Source organism: Athene noctua, chromosome 13 (assembly GCF_965140245.1).
Source record: "Athene noctua chromosome 13, bAthNoc1.hap1.1, whole genome shotgun sequence".
Classification (NCBI taxonomy): domain Eukaryota; kingdom Metazoa; phylum Chordata; class Aves; order Strigiformes; family Strigidae; genus Athene; species Athene noctua.
In genome coordinates, this window is record NC_134049.1 from 822133 (window position 1) to 841170 (window position 19038).

The following is a 19038-nucleotide window of genomic DNA, read 5'->3' on the forward strand; positions in this document are numbered from 1 at the left end:
GATTTCCATACTGAAGAACAGCAAACACACAGTAAATATGCATCCAGATAACATCAGGTGATATTAGTTCACATTTTATTTGGTTTCATAAAATAATCACAATAATACAAACTTAAAAGGTAATGCCTTACCTCACATTCTAAGAAAGAGATTTTTTCTAAAAGCTGTACTATAAATAATTCCTTTTCTTTTACTTTCTTCCTTAGCATTTCAATCTATGAAGAAAAAAAATTATAAAAAAATATTTAGTCTAATGAGGATGAGGAGGAAAAAGCCCTAGATACCACAGGAAGAAATCATGCTTAATTTTATAGTTCAGCAACAATCGAATACCTAGAGATAGATTCACAAAGTCCTTCAATCCATGGATTAGCTACCATCCCATACAATTAGGATCTTTTATGTAAAGATGACACATGTATACTAACATGGCTTTTAAGAATTTGTATTTTTCTGGAAACAGAATGGAAACTCAAACATTGGCATGTAACAAAACAAACTAGGGAAAACTCCATCTTTGATTCAATGGCCTGTGCTCTCGTCGATCTGAACTATAAAAATATGTGGCACATTTGCTAGTTTCCTGAAGGTCTTGTTTGTTCAGTTATTTCCTGGCATACAAGACTCCTTGAAAAGAAGTGCATTTTCATTTTATACCCAGGGAATGGACAGAAGTTATGTACAAATGTTCATGAAAATGAAAATAAAGATAGCTGCACCAGAAGCATTGCATCTTAATACTGTTCTATATGGAACAGAAGACAATCTTCCTTCTGTTCTGGAATTTCTGCTGGTCACAGAGCCATACGACAAGAACTTCTGCATTACATCTTTCCCTGCTACTAACCAGCACAAGCAGGTACGACCAGTGAAACCAGGTATGACCCAGATTTCATACTACTCCCTCGCCGCCGGCCCAAAGCTGTTCTGATTGCGTGGAAATGTCTTTCTAAAGCTCCTGAAGCCACAGCTTCCCATTCTTTTGAACCCTTTGCTGAAAGTGAGATTTGCTCTGGGAGGTTCACACTGTTATCAGCATAGTCCAAGAGACCTGTTGAGAGCACAAGGTGAGCTCCTTTCATCTGACTGCATTCAGGAGACAACAGCATCTTGGGCAAACAAACTGGATTTTCTCCTCGGACCAAAGGAAAAGTCACTTGTTATTTTCTCTCAGCCCCTGCTGGCTACACCTAGTAAAATAGCAGCTAATAAAAAGAGCAAAACAACACAACAGCTAAATAACAACTTCAATTGTTGCTGCCTCCCCAGGAGGCAGTTCAGGTTGTTACTGACAGGCACCTGCAGACACACACCGCTTCGTAAGCACAGAAGACAAGGTGCTCCCTGTAGCTGTAGTTCCAGCCTACTTCAGAGGCAGAGAGCTGTGTTAAAAATATGTCTAAGGAGACTTATCAGAAGTACACTGGAAGATCAGTTTGAGGGAGAAAAGGGATTCTGCACCACATCCGTGTGGAGGCAGAAACTGGGAGGAGACGGTTCCCCACTGCTCTGTGCTCAGGCAGGTGCTGTGCTCCAGCAGCAGCCACGGAAGCAGACAGCAGCGGGTGCTCGGGCTGTTCTTCAGCACGAAATGGTGTCAGGGCTGTCATTTTTCCCATTCCCATTCCACCTTTCCTGAACGAGCCGTTTCAGGTCAGATGACACGAAAGTCAAAGCCCGTATGGTCCCCCTGCGAAGCCCATCGGAACGTGTCTCTCAAGTGGGTGCTGCAACACCCTCAGCAACCCCCCCGGCCCCACGCCAGCTCTCTGACTAGGCAGCGCCCACCCAGAGCTTCCTCAGCAAACACTGCGCTGAGGCAACTGTCTCCACAACTCATTAAAGCAAATTAAAGATTCTGATCTTAAGCCTGAAAGCAGAATCAGAAGTAAACCAGGCCAGTAAACGGAAGGTCCAGATCACAGAAGGAATGCCAGTCTGACACACAGTGCTTTTGGTGGAGCCTCTATCACTGCGCGTGTAAAGCCCTTGAAGCTGTGTTACGTGAGGAAAGATAATCACACTGCCATTCCAGCACTGGAAAAGTGTCTCTCCTGCACATTCCTTCACATTTTTGGGCAATATGCCAACAGTGTTAAAACACACACACACACCCCCCCGGATCTCTGCCTGTAGCTTTTTTTATCACAAAAAACCTATAAAAATACCTATGCATAATAAAAACTAGGCATTTTCTATAAACGTCCACATTAAATGAGGCAGCCTTACTTTGTCAGGTTATTCATTGGCTGTGGGCTTCACTGATACAATTTTAAGGAAAAAAGTAAAAAATATTTGTTAGTAAAAAATTTAGTCGTCTTTTACTGAAGCTAGTTCAATCTGTAGAACAGCCAAGCTGAAATCAAGGAAAGCTCAGAATACATTCATTTTTCCTGGCAGTCATTATATTACATTGATATGCAAAAAAGATCATTTTTAAATACTTGGGTCAAATTTTCCATGCACTCTCACCAGTCACTTTTTAACTTTGTATCTTAAAATCAATTTTGTGAAAGAACATTAACAAACCCCTTAAAAACCACCAATGTAAAACTTTTCAGCATGTCTGGAAACAACGATTAATAGAAATATTCACATCTGCTAAAAGAGAATGATAAAGCATTCAAAGGTACAATAATCAAAACAACAGTAGCACTCTCACCCTCACAAAAATTTACTGCTAGGTATTATAAAACATTTCAACAAAACCATCCAGAACTATGAAAAAAATTTAAGCAAAACAAATGCATAAATTAAACAGAAGAAAACACCAACTCAACTTTAATTTTGTCTCCACGATCTTCAGTTACCACATCTTACTGAAACAATGATGTTATTACCTGGAAAAGCTAAAATGCAAACTCCCTACAGTAAGTGTTTTCAACTGAACAGTTACAGAATATACGAGTGCTATCATCATCCACCTTTCCCAAGATCAGGTATTTCCTTTTTTTCCTTTTACTTTCAAGTGTATGTAAAAACTAGCCATGTCATCCAAAGCTAATATAATTTCAGTTTTCAAATCACAGATACACAAAGCTTGTACCGCTTTTCAGAAAATCATAGAACATATTTTGATCTCCATATTTAATTACAGCTTTGCTTAACAGTATGACTAAATTAAGCTAGTTATATCTTCACTGCTTCAATAGCTTCAGTCCTGCCAATAAATTCCACTTCAGAAGAGATAAACTGTTCTTTTAGGGCTTTCAAGTGGGTCTTCTCTAGTAATATCCTGTTCTCCTACTGTGCATACAAGAAAATAATTAGAAGACCAGCAATCAGCAGAACACAAAGACAACTGAAGCCAAGCACAGCTCTGTGACCAGGGAGGCTTTTGCCCTGACAGATACTCATTCTTGTTGCTGAAGATACCTCATTAGCTGCCTATTCTGGTTTTCACATCAAATACAAAATATTTCTGTTTCCAAATAAGTGATTGAATTATCTGTTAGCCAAAAGCAAGACCAAACTCTTGAGTTTTATACCCATTTACCTTGAGTTCTATTCACTCTATGATACAAAGGCTCTAAGACGTGAAATAAACTGTGACAGCAACTATTATGTTTACCTGTATTATATAGTGTTTTAGTGTAAGTTAAACTTTGTTTGTTCTTCACACTGGCTACAGAGACACAAATTCCCTAAGGATGTTTTTGAGTTATTTTAACTAGAATAGTCTGAGGGCAAAAATGAGCATGGACACCTTGAAATCTAACAGAATACAAAGAGGAAGACCTTGACAAACAGCCTCCCCCCTTCCCGAACACAGACCTGCACTCCAAAAAGGAGTTTGCAATTTGGCAGGAATGTTACGATAAACCTTTCGTGTGTCTGTGTGCACACGTGTGTGTGTGTGTGTGTGTGTCAGAGACCATGTGGTGCTGCACCATCTGCACATGCACAAAGTCTTAGCCTAGCAGTAAAACCCACTGGCACGGCCAGACCAGGCGGATTACAGGCGTGGTCAGGATCTTCACAATATTATGAACTCAAAGCCAAACAGACCAAATACATTCCAGGAGAAATACATTCAGCAGTGGGTAAAACGCGGGGCTGCGTCATCGCCAGGAGAAGTCCTGCAGTGCTGCTCCCCAGGGGCAGCAGTGACCCTCCGAGGCCACTGCAGCAGGAAGGCAGGGCCAGAGCGCAGCACCCAGCTGCGTGACGCTACAGGCACCCCCACACGGCCAGCACCTACTGCAGTCCAAGGACTGCAACACCCTCCAGAGTCAGGTCACACCTCTAGGCCTACTCACAGCCCTCACAGAGATGACACATCCCACCAGAGCTGTTTACCACAAAAAAAGTTTATTTACTGAATAAGGACTTGAGTACACATCATCTTACGCCATTAGCACCAGGAGTGAGCAAACCTGGTCTGACTGCCCCTTGAGGGGACATGTCACAGGAAACCAGGAAAAACAGGAATAACTTCAGAGAATTAAATATATTACTATTTTAAATAAAATGCAACCTTAATTCAACATTTTTATATAAGTCACATTGCATAAAGTAAAAGTGATCGTTTCCTTTGACAGAGGAATGTGACAAGAACACTGGATCATAATGCTGACACTGGGTAAAAGCACCTCAAAAATAAAATGATTGCCTTGCTACTTAATGTCATTTCGATTTTTCCATGAAAATGCTAGTTAGGGGAAACTAAAATAAGATGGTAACACTTACAGCACCATAAACCTGTATTGCACAAATACAGGTCTTGAGTGTCTTTGTTTCAAGAGAACTAGCAGGTGACAGAGCAATAGCTTTTGACTTTGGGCTGAATGTAAGGTAACAAGGAGAGGCCAAGCGAGACAGGTCAAACACAGTCCTGAACTGAGGGCCCAGGTGGTGGCCAGAATAGTCTAGGATCAGAAACAAATCAGTGCAAGCCAAAGACTCTCAACTTCCATGGACTGCCTCTTGGATCCGAGTCACTTCTGGACTGACTCCAGGACAAAATTATCACCACGATGTTCCTACACTTTCTTTGCTGAATGCCTATGGCCTATAATCCACTTCATCCTTGCTGTGTCTGCAGACTTCAGCATTTCAGGTCAACGCCAACTAAGCAACTTGCTCCCAAATCTGGCTTTTGCACAACCACCCTCTCAGATTTCTCCATCATTTTCCACAAGCACTATTCAGGTACATCCTTCAGCATCTCCTCTTCCAGCCTTCTAGAGCAGCGCCCGATAGACTTTCCTTATCACTCACCTCTTGACCTAACTTGCATTTGTACTGACTAGCTGTTCTCTGCCCTCCACTTTTCTGCAACCTTCGCACCCACATTAAGCTCAAACAAAACTGGCGACCTACTTAGCAATATCATTTTCCATTAATGACCCACTCACTCCTTTCAAAACAGTCCTGCTAACTGTAAAAATGTGAATTTAGCAATGCTCGACCGCACAATCACCCTCTTTCCTATCACTTCATTCTCTCACCTCTCCCACCCACCATATCCACTGCTCCTGCTTTCCCTTCTCCTGGTGGGATGTATCTGACTCTTCCAAAACTGGGAAGAGCTACAAGGACTAAACTACAGTTTGTAATTTATCTGGTCTGCCAGCGACTCAGTGGCATCATGTGCTCTTAGGCCACCCTAGGGGCTGGGAAGCATTCCCCCCAGTGCTGCCAACAAGGAGAGCTGACCCCCCTGGCTCAGTCCCTCAGTACCCAGAGGCAGCTCAGGAGCTCTGTGGCTGGCGGGGTGCACCCCAGCTCAGCCCTTCGGCCCCCCCACTTCAGTCCCCAGCACTTGGCTGCCGTGCACAGGAAAGGCACCTGATCTTTCCCTGCCACGTCAGGATCCATGAAGTTCCCTGCAGATTGTGTTGGGTGTGCAGTTTGCATTTCACATACCCACTGCAGTTTCTAATGATCTTAATCAGCACTTCAGGCACCCCATGCAATGTGAATCATCCTGAATTTATCCACTGGCTCAAGATTAATATGGGCACAGCACTTCTTTTCAGGCTGTCTCCTCTTCAATTCAGTCCTATTGCTGTTACCACCTCTGTGCTTTTGCCTCCTTCTGAAACGTTCAAGTCATTTCCCTCAAAAACCTCCATCCAGACTGTCAACTTGTAGCAGCTCCCAGAAAATTAAATTCTTCTTGTCCATCCCATCAATGAAGACGTGTTTCTTTCTCACTACTGCACCTTACAGAGGCTCCAATACATCCCAAATACCAAAGCTGTCATGCTACTTGCATGGACTGTGTAAATACTTTCTAGGAAGAGCTGCACTTCTGAATTTTGGTTGCTCCACCAAAACCTAAATTTTGCTACAGTGAGATGGAAAGCTAGATGTACCAGTCAACAGCATTAAATGGATCTCATGAGTAGAACACCTAAGAGGAAGTTAAGAGGAGAATTGCAAGACTTAAAAGAAAGTCTCTAAAGAAATGCTGGAGATGCAAGTAGTGATATTAGAAGGGAAGTCAACAGAATTATAAAGCAATTAAAGCAGAAGGACAAAATATCTTGAGGAAAATGAAAGTTGTATCCAATTGTAGAGCCTTTATAAAGAAAGTCTGAAATAGCAAACTTAATTTTACTCTGTGTACTCAGACACAGGTCTGGAGGCTTGAACTATAGAGTGATCCAGTGCACTGGAACAGATCCAGCTGTTAGGTAAACTCGGTAAAATTTACTACTTGATATTGTCATCCATTAGTTTAAAATATTTATCAGAACACAACAGTGTTAATATATTTATTATATATTATTTAAGTATCATATATTATTCAGGTATCATGTATTTTCCTTATTCATCTGCCAGGAATGGATTTGGCATCTGTAACACTGATATAGAGACATGAGCAAACTGGTCATAAATATGACTAAACACAGGACAAACACATAATATAGGAGACAAAACAAGACAGACTAGACATTGCAACATCAGCCTGAACTCTCAGAGGTAATTGCAGTACACGGAGAACAAGATTTTACTCAGTCCAATGTTTCACTGGACCTTAAGTGGTAATTATCAGAGGCTAGACAAGAGTGTTGAAATTTTTTCAGGAAACATAATACAATAAATAGGAAAAGCACCTTCACCTTTTCATCCTCCTTAAACCACCCGAGCGACCCCTCATACTTTTTGTATTTTAAAACTCGTATTGTATTTAAAGAAAATGTAACAACTGATTTAAGTTAATGCACCAGCTTAGAGACCTTCCTGAACTAAGGAGCTGTATGAACACATGACACCAGCCTTTGATGTACATCTATTGCCAAAGCAGGCTCACAGGGCCAAGATCTCCCAAGTTACAAACACTGGCACATTGTCTAAACAGTTCAACCCACCTTATTAAGAGCTACCCTAGTAATGTGCAAGTTTTCTAATTACTGACTTGGCCAGACAATTCCCAGCTGCAGGAGCTGATGCTATGCATGCACAAACACTCCCAGCAAACACCAGCAGCGATTCTACTTCTGCCAGCAGATAAGCAATGTACTGCATTGCCCAAGTCCACCGAGGCATGCCAAACACTTGAGTTGGGGGGGTGGTGAGTTATTTATGTTCTGCCATTTATCTTCTTCCTCCAAGCTCCCAAGGTAGGTTTCTCTTTCTGCATTTGTCCTTGCGTTTTGTTGTTGTTTTGGTTTTACTGTAGGTACTATGCAATGCAGATTTTGGTTAGTAAAAATTTGGCACCTCTCTGTGGTTGGTAATTCCATCTTCTTATCCTCTGTGCTTCTGTGTGGCTTCTTCGACTTGACCTAAAATTGAAACTGTACTTCCATATTAAAACTGGAATGTTTTGCTATATATCTGGAGTTGGAGTATCTTGGTACAGAAGTTTTCAGCTGGTTGTTAAGTCTTTGGTGGGAAAATTTCTTCTTTATTCCCCATTCGTGCAATAAAAAGTATCTTCTGTATTTGGGATACCATTTTCTCATTAGCACTTTGTCCTTTCATGGAAGTATCTTCCACAACAGAACAGGATACAGCTTCTCCCTGGTGATTGGTCACCATTTATTATCCAACGAATCTGAGACTAAAGGTGGAGAACAGCTCATGGGCCATGACCTAGAGACAGTTCAATTCAGGAGTTAGGGGAATTTCATGTGAAATTAAGAGTTCTGTAGATAATTTCTTGGCATGGAATCAAATATTCTTTTCTCTTCTCAGTCCCCTTCAGAACAGCTCCCTATATCTGCATCATCCCACTCACCTTGCTTACAAAGTGTAAATGCTTATTTCCTTCCCTCTCCTGCTTCTCAACATGAAACAATATTACATATAAAATAAGCTTATTGTGCCACAAAACTGCAATTCACTTCAATGTCAATCCCACAAATCTCAAAACTAAAGCTCTCTTAAATCTCTCCAGGTTTGAAATTGAGATCAAGCCAGGGAATACTTTTGTTGCTGATTTTACATTGATGTTTTGTATTTCATTTGAAGACTTTTAGTTTTATCTTACACTAAACTCTCTCCAATCTCCTACACTGGCACAGACAGGATAAACTGACCCCCACACTGAATAGATAAAAGAGAAGCTTCCACCCCTCATAGAACAACAGCACTTTCAACCCTGAAAGAAGCAATGTGGGAGCAGCTTCCCATGCCCCCCCCGGTGCCTTTGCCTGCATCTAGTTGCCAAATTCCATCTCTGCACTGGAAACTCCTTAGTGGATGGCCTGAAGTCTGCATGCTTCCACCTTCCACGCTGTGAGTCTCCCCACAAATTCCTGCTCTGACTGAACTGGCTTTTTCTGAACTGTCTCTGAAAGCCTCTCCCTGTCCAGCCATACTTTAAGATGTCTACAAAGGCAAGGGTTAAAAAAAAAACGGTAATTGATTCTACCATTATTAATGCTCACTGATTTCAGCACTGAGCTCTGGGTGACCTACTCTGGCCATCTGTCTCTTCTCACCCGTTTTTTGAAAGCTCGCTATGTACAGACAGTACGAGAAAAGGGCTGGCTTCCTACACACCTGCCAAGTGCAGGTCCTGCACTTCCAACTGCCAGCACTTCATGTAAAAAGTACTGCACTACTGGGAACAAACAGATTCATTTAGCAAACAAGTTCAACACAGGGATAAATCTGTCAACCTTGAATCATCTGCAGTCTCTAACGAGAGCATGAGGCTTTAAGACCATGCAGCGTAACGTTCTGCTCAGCTAGTGCTCTAATGGGCTGCAGCCTTGGCTCTCATAGCAGAGAATCCCTACAAGGCTGAAAAATGGGTGTGTGTGGCATCTAACACACAGAGATGTTGAAGATCACCAGCAAACTTCCATTTTATTTCTTCCATTTATTTTCTTCTGAAAGTTATTTTCCATGCTCCTGTTTAATTTATGACTGGTCTGACTAGGTCAAGTTGAAGGAGATTCTATTAATCCCTGAAATGAAAGGATTTATTTTCAGAGAAAAAAAAAAATCAGAAGTAAATGATTTCTTCACTAGGGAGTATAAGTACCCTGAACTGTCATTGTTCTTCTCTGGGCTTAATTCCACAGGTCCTGTACCTACTGCATTGAGTCCCAACCAGATGGGTCCTGTGCAAAGGAAGGCTTGAGCACTCCTCCTACACTTGGTGCTTCTCCGCCAGCATCCCCGCTCACGCATGGTACTGACCACAGCCTCCTAACACATTTTTAAATGCCATCATAACAGCACCAGAGGTGTTAAAGCTGCCTATTGCATCACAGAACTCCACCATAAACCTTCCCTTTCTCTTCCTCCTGATTGCTTGCTGTTCTTTTACAGAATGCCCTGCGTCTTTCACTTGCAAATGATCCATCATCTTTCCCTAGAAAGGCCTGAAGAGCAATCTATTTTGTGATTTTTCAGCCAGCACATTCATCTCAGTACTTGTTCAATTCTGGCAGTTGTCCACATGAGTTTGAAGCAGCATATCTTGTTTGTTCAGCGCCCCTTTGAAATGATGTTCTTTAGCTGCACTTCGTCTGAACTGGAGATAACAGCACAAACCCCGAGAGAATAAACCCCTCGTTAATACTTCAGATCTGTGTCCGAATATACCAAGATTAATACTAAATAAAGCTCATCCTGTAGTCAAGCAAGCATAGGCTTAGCCATCATTCTCACCTAATTCATACAGCAGCTCTGTTTCAGCTTCTAACAGAAGCACTGCTGATAATTTTATTTACTTTCTTTCCACTTCTCTCCTGAGTTAGCCTGTTCTCAGTCTATTCTCATGCGACAGAGAAGCTAAGCATTTCAGAGAGCAGGCTTTCTAGCTGCTTTGAGCATTCTTTCTTTCCCAACTATAAAGTGCAAGTTACTGATCATTATTATACCCTCATAAACTCTAAGATGAAATGTTATTTTACAGATAGCAGCCACAAAAGTATTGCAATAATGAGTACGGTGGCAGGTTTTCATTCCCCCAGAACAGACTCTTCAGGCAGCATTCCCTTCCAACAGCCAACCTTTTAAGAAGCATTTTTGTTGCTGATTTCTCAGCTTCTATGGCATAGGTACTAAGTGTTGCTTAAAGTGAGCCTGAAAATACTTTTCTAATATTTACATAGAGAAGTGCACAAAATCATGAAGAACACCACATGTGTGGATAGCTCAGGGCATACACACCTGAAATGCTTTTTATCTTCCCCCATGGTGGGCAGCTACTCTTCTCTGCACTATTAAAGCTGCTACTTTTAGGTCTTTAATTAAAAGAGTCCATTAAAATAGTGCATGCCAACTATATCACAGATATTTCCTCAAACACAAACCACTGATAACACAGAATTAAAAAAGCCTTGAGTGCCTAATGTATTTGGTACCATCTGACCTGATCAAACCTCAGTTACGAGAGTCTTTACTTAGCTTACTAGTGAAAATACAGGTGTAGCTACAGCTGTTCATGCAGTCCTCAAGGAAACTGGATTAAAAGAAAAACTAAAATACACAAGGACTAAAGGAGAGAGCAAAAATATATTCCCTATGGCAACGTAGCAGCCAAGGATTTGTACAGATATTTAATTGATTTTGAAAAGCAGGGAATCAGACATCAGTTAGAAGATGTATTTGAGAGCTAAGTAGTGAACTGGTCACCTAACAGGCTACTTGTTAAACAGGATAACCAAAAGCTCTAGAGGAGCTTTCTGTGTATAAGAAGAGATACATGACAAGGAATCAGTAAACTCAGCCATTAAACCTAACATTTATGGAATAATAATAATTGGCTCAAGCTTTATACCTGTTTTTGTCAAAGCACCCCCATGGAACTGAAAGTATTTGTTATACCAGGGCAACCCACTAGAGGTCAAGTTACATCGAGCAGTTTAAAATATATTTGGTAATAAAGGGCAAGGTCTGGGCCACCATCCTCATATATTACCAGAATCATCTGGGTTGCCACAGGTATCAAAGTCACAAGTCCTTTGAAACTTCTGGTTAGAACAAAAAGCCTTGTAATATGATGGTTGGTTTACAGAGATAAAGAACAGATTAAATAAGTGTTTCCATAATCCATTAATTAGATGGATTGGATTATTAGATTGGAGAAGTTCTCCTTAATAGAATACCATGGTATAAAGATTGTTAGCTCAGTTTTAGATCACCTGTTATGATGCTTGAAAACAGTGAAAATGGCAAGCTGAACTAGAAACAAAACCTCAAGACTTTACACCAGTCTTCTATACTATACTGATGACAGAAGAACTTTAATGCAAAGAGATACTTTTGCATCTCTCTGTGTAAAAGAGACTTAATATTACACATCTGATCATACAGCAGAACTTTATCAGAATCTTATAAAACAAAACAGATATAGGTAAATATAAATATAGGGTGTGTATATATATGTGTGTGTTTATATATATATAAACCACCTTGACAAAAATGGAAAAACTCCATGTCTCATCAGAAATCCCATGAGCAGGCTGTGAGTGCAGAACGAATGCCTTAGGTTAGAGTGGTTTCCAAACATGTGGTCTTGTCAGTGTGTGATGTCCACACACAACTCATTTCATTCACATCTATCCTCTACGCAGTAGCAAGGCTCAGTGTAACAGTGCTGTCAGTCTGCTTTGTAAAGCTCCAATTTAAACTTAATTTACCTATTTCCCACGTCATTCTTTCTTCCACTTGGAGAAGCAGAAACGTTTGCAGTAACAGCCTTCTGACTGCTAAGCAGTTTACTGGTGCATAGGTAGCCTGTAATTTAAGGCAGCTTTCCAGCAGAAAGCCATTTAAAATTTTACAAGAAATTGTATCGGCCAAGATGATGTCCCAAGACACAGGTAAGAAAGGTGAGTGGTGAAAAACTGTGTTTGCCCACGTATTTGTGTGAGGAACCACATAAAAAAAGGCAGCTTTTGCCTTCCACTTCTGTACAGGAAGGAGACCCTTAATGACTAGTCTGCGTTGTTTCTAGTTACCCTCTGAATGCTTCAAATTAAGCTGCAAGTTGTATGCTGTATTGCCCAGATTACCATGAACAGTTCCAGAATTGCTGTCAGCCTAAATATCACAGTATACAACCCACAGCCCCTGGATTAAACTGCTTTCACCTCAGTCTTTCTGCTTCACTAGCTCCAGATGCTCGACTTGTCTTCCACTGTGTTTGTAACTAAGGTGGCATAACTGCCCACAGAACACAACTGTCTTTGGATTATCTACTAAAGGAATCAGTGTTCCCAAGAGACTCAGAATTGTTTTACTAGATCTCACCTCCTCAACCATGTGCTTGACTTTCTTCTGTTGGCAGTGGACCATGTCATCCAGATGTTTGATTCGCTCCCTGAGGCTAGCTGCTACCTCCTCCAAGTGCTGTGACCTACCAAAACAGGGAAGAATTCAGCGTGTAAGAGGGGAGCTGTGCAGGATAAGCAAAACAAGAACCACCCCCACCATCCCACCATAAATCAGGAAGACTAGGCAGGTCAGATTCTACTGACAGATGTCAGTTTGTCCAAATTACATTTTAAGAGTAGTTTTCTACTCAAAGTGGCTGTCTCCACCCCAGTTAACTCACCTCTGTCTTGCATACTGGCATGCTTACTCAGAGACCAAAATGCTGACAATTAAACAATGTGACAAAGCTCATCTCCTTAAGATGCCTGTTTTTCCTTAAAGTGAAAAGCATTTAGACAACTAGATCTTTATCATCAGAAAGGGACATTTATCATGACTTATTACCACCTGCAAACTTTTTGGAAATGCATATTAAATAAAAGCCAGGAAGCACATTTCCTGGCATCCTTTTAAAAGCTCTCCTACTACAGGGTAGCCTTGAGTCAAGGACTTGGCATAGCTGCCAACAGTAGCAGACTGCTAACTGGAGTAGTATTAACTCATCAACACTCAGCAGGAATTATGGATGTTTTAAGTTGGTATGTATGACTCTTTAGATAGATCCTGCATTTTTTCAAATCTGTTGAACACAGAAATTGAACACCCACAAGAACTCTTGCCAGAGGCTGGTTTGACAGCTTGCCAGAAAAGTTGTTTTAGACTATGTAAAGAAACAGGAGGGAAGATTTTTAGTAAGTTTTTGGCATATTGGTCATGGGAGCCTCCACTTTCATCTAAACGTAGAATTCTTGAAACTCTTGAAAGTAAACAATCACTTTCTTACAAAATAAACTCTGTACTCCTGGGTTTAAGACTGGACAGAATTTGAGAAGTGGAGGAGAGGAATCAAAAACAAAAAGGCTTTTCTCATCTTGGTCTGTGCACAGCTGAAGAAACTGTTGAAGCTGCAAACAGAACAACCACTCTAAGGCAAAGCAGCAGATGGCAAAGTGTACGACATGATCCAGTGACTGGCTGGACTGTATTCTCTTACCCCCAGAAAAGTCTCCACTAGCAGTGAAGTACTCCACAGAACTGGAACTGCAGCATGTTGTCAAGGACTCGAAAAAATCAAGGCATTGCTGCAGGTTTTCAATCCTGCATATTAAGGTCTCACAAAACCTCAACTGACGTTTTGATTGCAATTGTAACACAAACTTGGGCTCTCATGGAAAGACTCGGAATGGAGCTGAGGTCCCTCTTCAGGTGGAGCCCGCCAAGTGTCTGGCTGGGTACAGACAGGTAAAGAGAACTTAAGAGCAGACTTCAGCACCTGAAGACAGATTCATTGCTTGTGTAGACTGCATCTGTGTCTTGCTTGCATTGCAGAAATTCCTGCCTGAACACTGCCTTCACCCTTTCTACTGCAGCATAACTTTTCATGCTGAGTGGACGGGGCAGGATTCACTGAAGGGAGAAGAGCAGCTGTTACCCAGAGGTGAAGGAAGAAAGCAATTATCCTTCATCTCCGTCTTCCATGTTGTATGCAACATCTGTTCATTTAAAATGATTATTGTAACAGGCTGCTGTGAAAAGCCATTATTACCCTGAAACCAGAAAAGCTGGTTACAGATCAACCCAACTAGGCAGTGAGGTGCTCCTGGCAGGGACCTCCTCTTATGTTTATGCTTCTGCAGAACAGCGGGATGCCAAAACCTTAAAACTGAATTCCTGGGTGCCACAGAAATTTAAGTAGTAATCAAGTACAATTACTCAGTCTGTGCTTATAAATCATCTTTACCCGCTCAAGTAGTGTCATATAAACCTTTGAGTGGCAGCTGCAATTTTCACTGCAATGGCAGCCACCCTATTTCAGGGTTGGATAGATTTCTCTCGAAACTTTCCATCTGCCTTTGCTGAAGCTTTCTTTTGCCTGGCCATGGTGCTCTGTCAGTCTCAAAGGGTAGTTCTGGATGCATGTGTCACCTCTGGGCAGAAACAGCACATCCAGGTGCCCCCACACCACCAGATCTTTTAAGCTCGTGCTTTCGAGAACAACCACTCACAGAGGTCTCACTGCCAGTATCACCCTCAGTTTCCCCAAATAACGTCATAGCTTATTTCCGCACTGTGATGCCACATGACAAATTTATTCCACAGCTCCATTCTGTTCATGTGTATATGCTAACTTGCACCACATATGTAGACCTGCCCCTCCAAGTCTCAAATATATTCCCTGCTTTCCCTCTTTATACAAAAAAAAGACACTTCTGGCAGTTAGACACGAAAGTCTTACTCTCCTCAAGAGTTCATTTTTTAATACAGGATACAGAATGTCTTTTCTTTTGAAATTGTGTTGAGCCGTCTAGAAGGAGATAATGAAACTATTCATAGTCAGGATCATACTGTGCTGGATTTGGGAATGCAGATTTAAGAAAAATGCAATCCACAAATACATCACAACTTGTTTTGTCTCAAATGTACTCTGCATGTTCGCAAACAACTTTTCAAGAAAGATGCATGAAAGTGTTTTTTGTTGCAAAAATTCATCCTATCGCTATTTTATACTGTAAATAAACTTACATTCAGATGGACAATCCCTACCAGACTGCAGTTTTAAAGTTAGAAAAAGCAAAATTCAGGTGTCTTCAAAAGCAAACCAACCCCTAAAGTTTCCTAGCAAAACTAACAGAGAAGACATATCTCACCTTTCACTGTCAGAGCTGTTGTCAGATTTTGCTCCAGATATCTGTATTTCATTTAGTTCAAGTTGCTTTTGTAGCTGGTGACGTTCCTAAAGAAGAAATGTTATCCTTCAGTTCTCCATGTATCAAAATGTAAAGGCTTCACAAAGCAAATTTAATTCCAGTTCAAAAGATTATTTGTGAAATGAAAATAGAAACCGATTAAACAAAATTAATGCATTTCCTGCAGCCAAGGAGCACAGAATGCATAATAATAAAATCAAATTCCCAGCTATGTATGGCAATAAAATCAGAGTTTTCAGTTTTCTATTCGAAGATGTACAGTTGTACTTGAAACTGGATATTTTGAATAAAAAGATGTCATCACAGTCTTTAACTACGTAAGTGTCAAGTTTTCCATGCTATCCCTCCAAAAAGATCTCTCAATCCAAGGCTGAGATAAAAGGTATTGCTCTATTTTCTTCTCCAACATACGTCTATTTTTAGGTGTCCACCAGCGCAGTGCTCACAAAGATCTATGAGGACCTGGGGACTGAGACAACACAAAGTAACAGAGGAGTCTGCTGTCTCCTTTAATAGGAATTTAAGATGCATTCAGATGCAGCCAGATAAGAGCAAATTAAATAACCAATGTGAAGAAACTCATCTGTACTTAAGAACTCCATTGCAATCCTTTATTCATCGCATAACACTTGCAAGCTTTAGACTGAAGCCCAGATGAAGTTAATGAAGCTACTAAAGGGGCATATTAAGCTGAATGATTTCTCAGTGTAATCACTAATTCTACTAATAGATTTGCAAGCATTAGAGGAAAGGGACTCAGTACAAATGCACATTAGACTAACCAGTCAAGCCAACAAAACTGGTTTATAAAAATCCATTTCTCAGTAACAAATATTTAGTAAACTAAAGCTGATGAAAAAAACACTTCCCTTGTAAAACCAGAAGATTGTATTACTAGAACGCTCTTGGCTTCTGTATTTTAGAGAGCAAAGCGCAGATCTTTAAAGACAATGAGATGCCTGCTATTTACAGAAATGAGAAATGCCCAAGTACATCCGAAAGCACTGGAATCTGTTGACAGGGCTGCTTTTACACCGTTTAGAGACACTATTCAGTCTAGGGACTAAACAATAACATCCACTGTCAGCTAGGTGAATTATAGCAGAAAACAAAGACGACATTTCACCCAAGTATTTGAGACAGAAGATATAAAGCTTTTCCATATATCTGAAAATGTTCAACAAGGAGATTCAGATGGAGTGTATTCAGATGCAAGGAGAGGTACTGTGACACTCTTAGGTTTAACAATACGTTAAAATAATAATCACCTGAGTACTAGTCTGAGTTTTGCCCTGCTATGAAGACCATAAAAGAGAAGGAAAAGCAAGGAATAAAAAGAAACAATGCAAAAACCACTACAGCTAGTTTTACAGTAGTGCTGCCAGTGTCACAGGAGGTAAACATCTCAAACCATTTCTGCTTTTAGAGCTTTAAAAAAAAAACCTGCTCTCAATTACAGTTTGGTAAGGAATATTAGCCAGGGAGAGTAATAATTAGAATTTTTTTAATGCTACTAGGAAAGGAAGAACCTAAATTTTGGATTAAAAGGCAGTAAAAATGAATTTTTCTTCTCTCCTCAAGGTATTCTGAGCCATAATCTAAATAAAATAGGTATCTGCATGGAAGATTAAGTGGCTGCTACATACCCACAAAAAACCCTCAAAACATTTTAGTCTGAAGCTTTCAGTTCAGCATTTCATCCCCATGTGGAGAAATTTGGAGATACAATTCCAATCAGAAATATAAATAGCTAAACAGTAAGGTCTATTCCTAACTAAAACACATTTTTATGAACCTATCAACAGTATTTCAAAGAGACTTTGGATCATTTATGTTTATTACTGCATTAGGCTTAGGAGACCTTGCACACTGAAGGAAGATGGCGTGGTCTTTACAAACTTTTTCTTTAAAGTAATGGTTAATTTGCTAAATAAATTTTGACTTTTTAGGCAACCCTGACTGTAAAGATCACCAGAAAGACAGAAGAATCACTTAATCAGTGTCTCAATGGTAGTCCAGGTCCATTTACTTACATGGCTACAAAAACTAAGTGGAGATGCAAACAGCAATAGTATGTCACTGAGCAGGGATACTAAGCAGCAGACAAAAAAAATTTAAAAAAATCACATTTCCTCCCTGCACTTCTGCATTTCCTTTGAAGGTGGCAATCAATCAAGTCCCATACCTCCTCCATGCGCTCAATCAGGCGGTCCAGCTCTCCGATTCGCTGGTCCTTCTCCTGGATGCTTGTCTCTGTAACCTGCATCTTCTTATTTGCCTCTTCAATAGCCTTCAGGAGCCGATTCGTTTCCTCCTGCGGATAAGAACATTCACAGTCACATTAACATCCAATATATTCACGAGGTCTTTTTTCTTTTTTAAGGACACGGAGCCAGGCTAATAGTTTTTAAGCAGAGCTCAAAGCTTTTCACTACACCTGCCCAGAAGTCTGGAGGATCTGTGAGCCTAAACATCAACTGTATAGAACAAAATATTTGGGGGATTTTGAAGTGCAAAGGTATTTGTAAAGCATCAGCATGAAAATCTGATTGAAATTTTTTACCCACTTCTTAGATATTTGTTTTCCCTTCTGAGGGTACTGTGAAGTAACAGCTAAGAAAAATACGGCATTGCAGAAGTCAGCATTATAAACACCAAAGTCTGCCACGTTCAGCTTTGTACTTTCCTCACATATAAACCAATATGAATAGAGAGAGACTGGGGAATCTACCTTCAATCAGTCATTACCTATATCAGAAAAATCCAGTAACTAACTGCTCACAGAAAAGTTTTACTTGAGGGTAGAAGGAAGCCACAGGACAGGAAGAGTTCTTGCTCCAGGAGCATCCAGTGAACTGATTCTTAAATTATCACTAAAACTGGACATTATATTTTCCTTTTTTTTTTAGAGAATCAGAAGTTAAAGAAACCAACTCACTCTATTTCAATTTTTTAAATCTACATTACCATTACTGTTACTGTGTTTGAACACATTCTTTTCTTAGCCCTACAACCCCAAAAGTTTGGAAAGCTTAGTAACTGTGGCATGACTACTCACAGTGACAAGAGTCAATGAACGCATGTCAGCTCTGCAGTAATAAGTGATTGGAAATGACATCCAAGAGAAGCACCACTCTTACAGACTGTCTATACGTACTAGGAGGATTTCTTTCTCAGCTTTATGTTTCTGCTCCTCTTCTCGCATTTTTTCCTCATACTGACTATACAGTTTTCTTGTCATCTCCCTCATGACTTCAGCATTGGCTTCCTGTGAGGATTCCACCTATGAGAGGGGAAAGTTGATCCATCAGTCAGTACAGCACTGCTGGCAGTAAGAGAAACAGAGTTCACATGACGTCAGAGTAACACTTTGAACTTCAGCTCCACCTTGTTATAAATTTGACACTGCTAAAGCAGCTTTTCATTAGCATCAAGACCATTTGCAACACTCTGCCAGTATATAAGTCATTTGAGTTTGTAGAAGTTACCATTTCATCAAGTTTCATGTTGTCATTGTTTATCCAAGACCAGGCTATGCCTC

The 19038-nt window shown here is 40.5% G+C and overlaps 1 protein-coding gene across 1 annotated transcript in view; it reads right to left on the reverse strand.

The window, feature by feature from the left end:
• MYZAP (myocardial zonula adherens protein) overlaps positions 1-19038 on the reverse strand; it is a 58297-nt gene that overhangs the window by 14857 nt on the left and 24402 nt on the right. Inside the window, exons 7-11 of the mRNA XM_074917463.1 lie at positions 18655-18780; positions 17683-17811; positions 15438-15523; positions 12667-12772; positions 132-215 (exon numbers count right to left, since the gene is read on the reverse strand). Coding sequence (XP_074773564.1) covers positions 132-215; positions 12667-12772; positions 15438-15523; positions 17683-17811; positions 18655-18780 — 531 coding nt within the window. The remainder of the gene's footprint in view (positions 1-131; positions 216-12666; positions 12773-15437; positions 15524-17682; positions 17812-18654; positions 18781-19038) is intronic.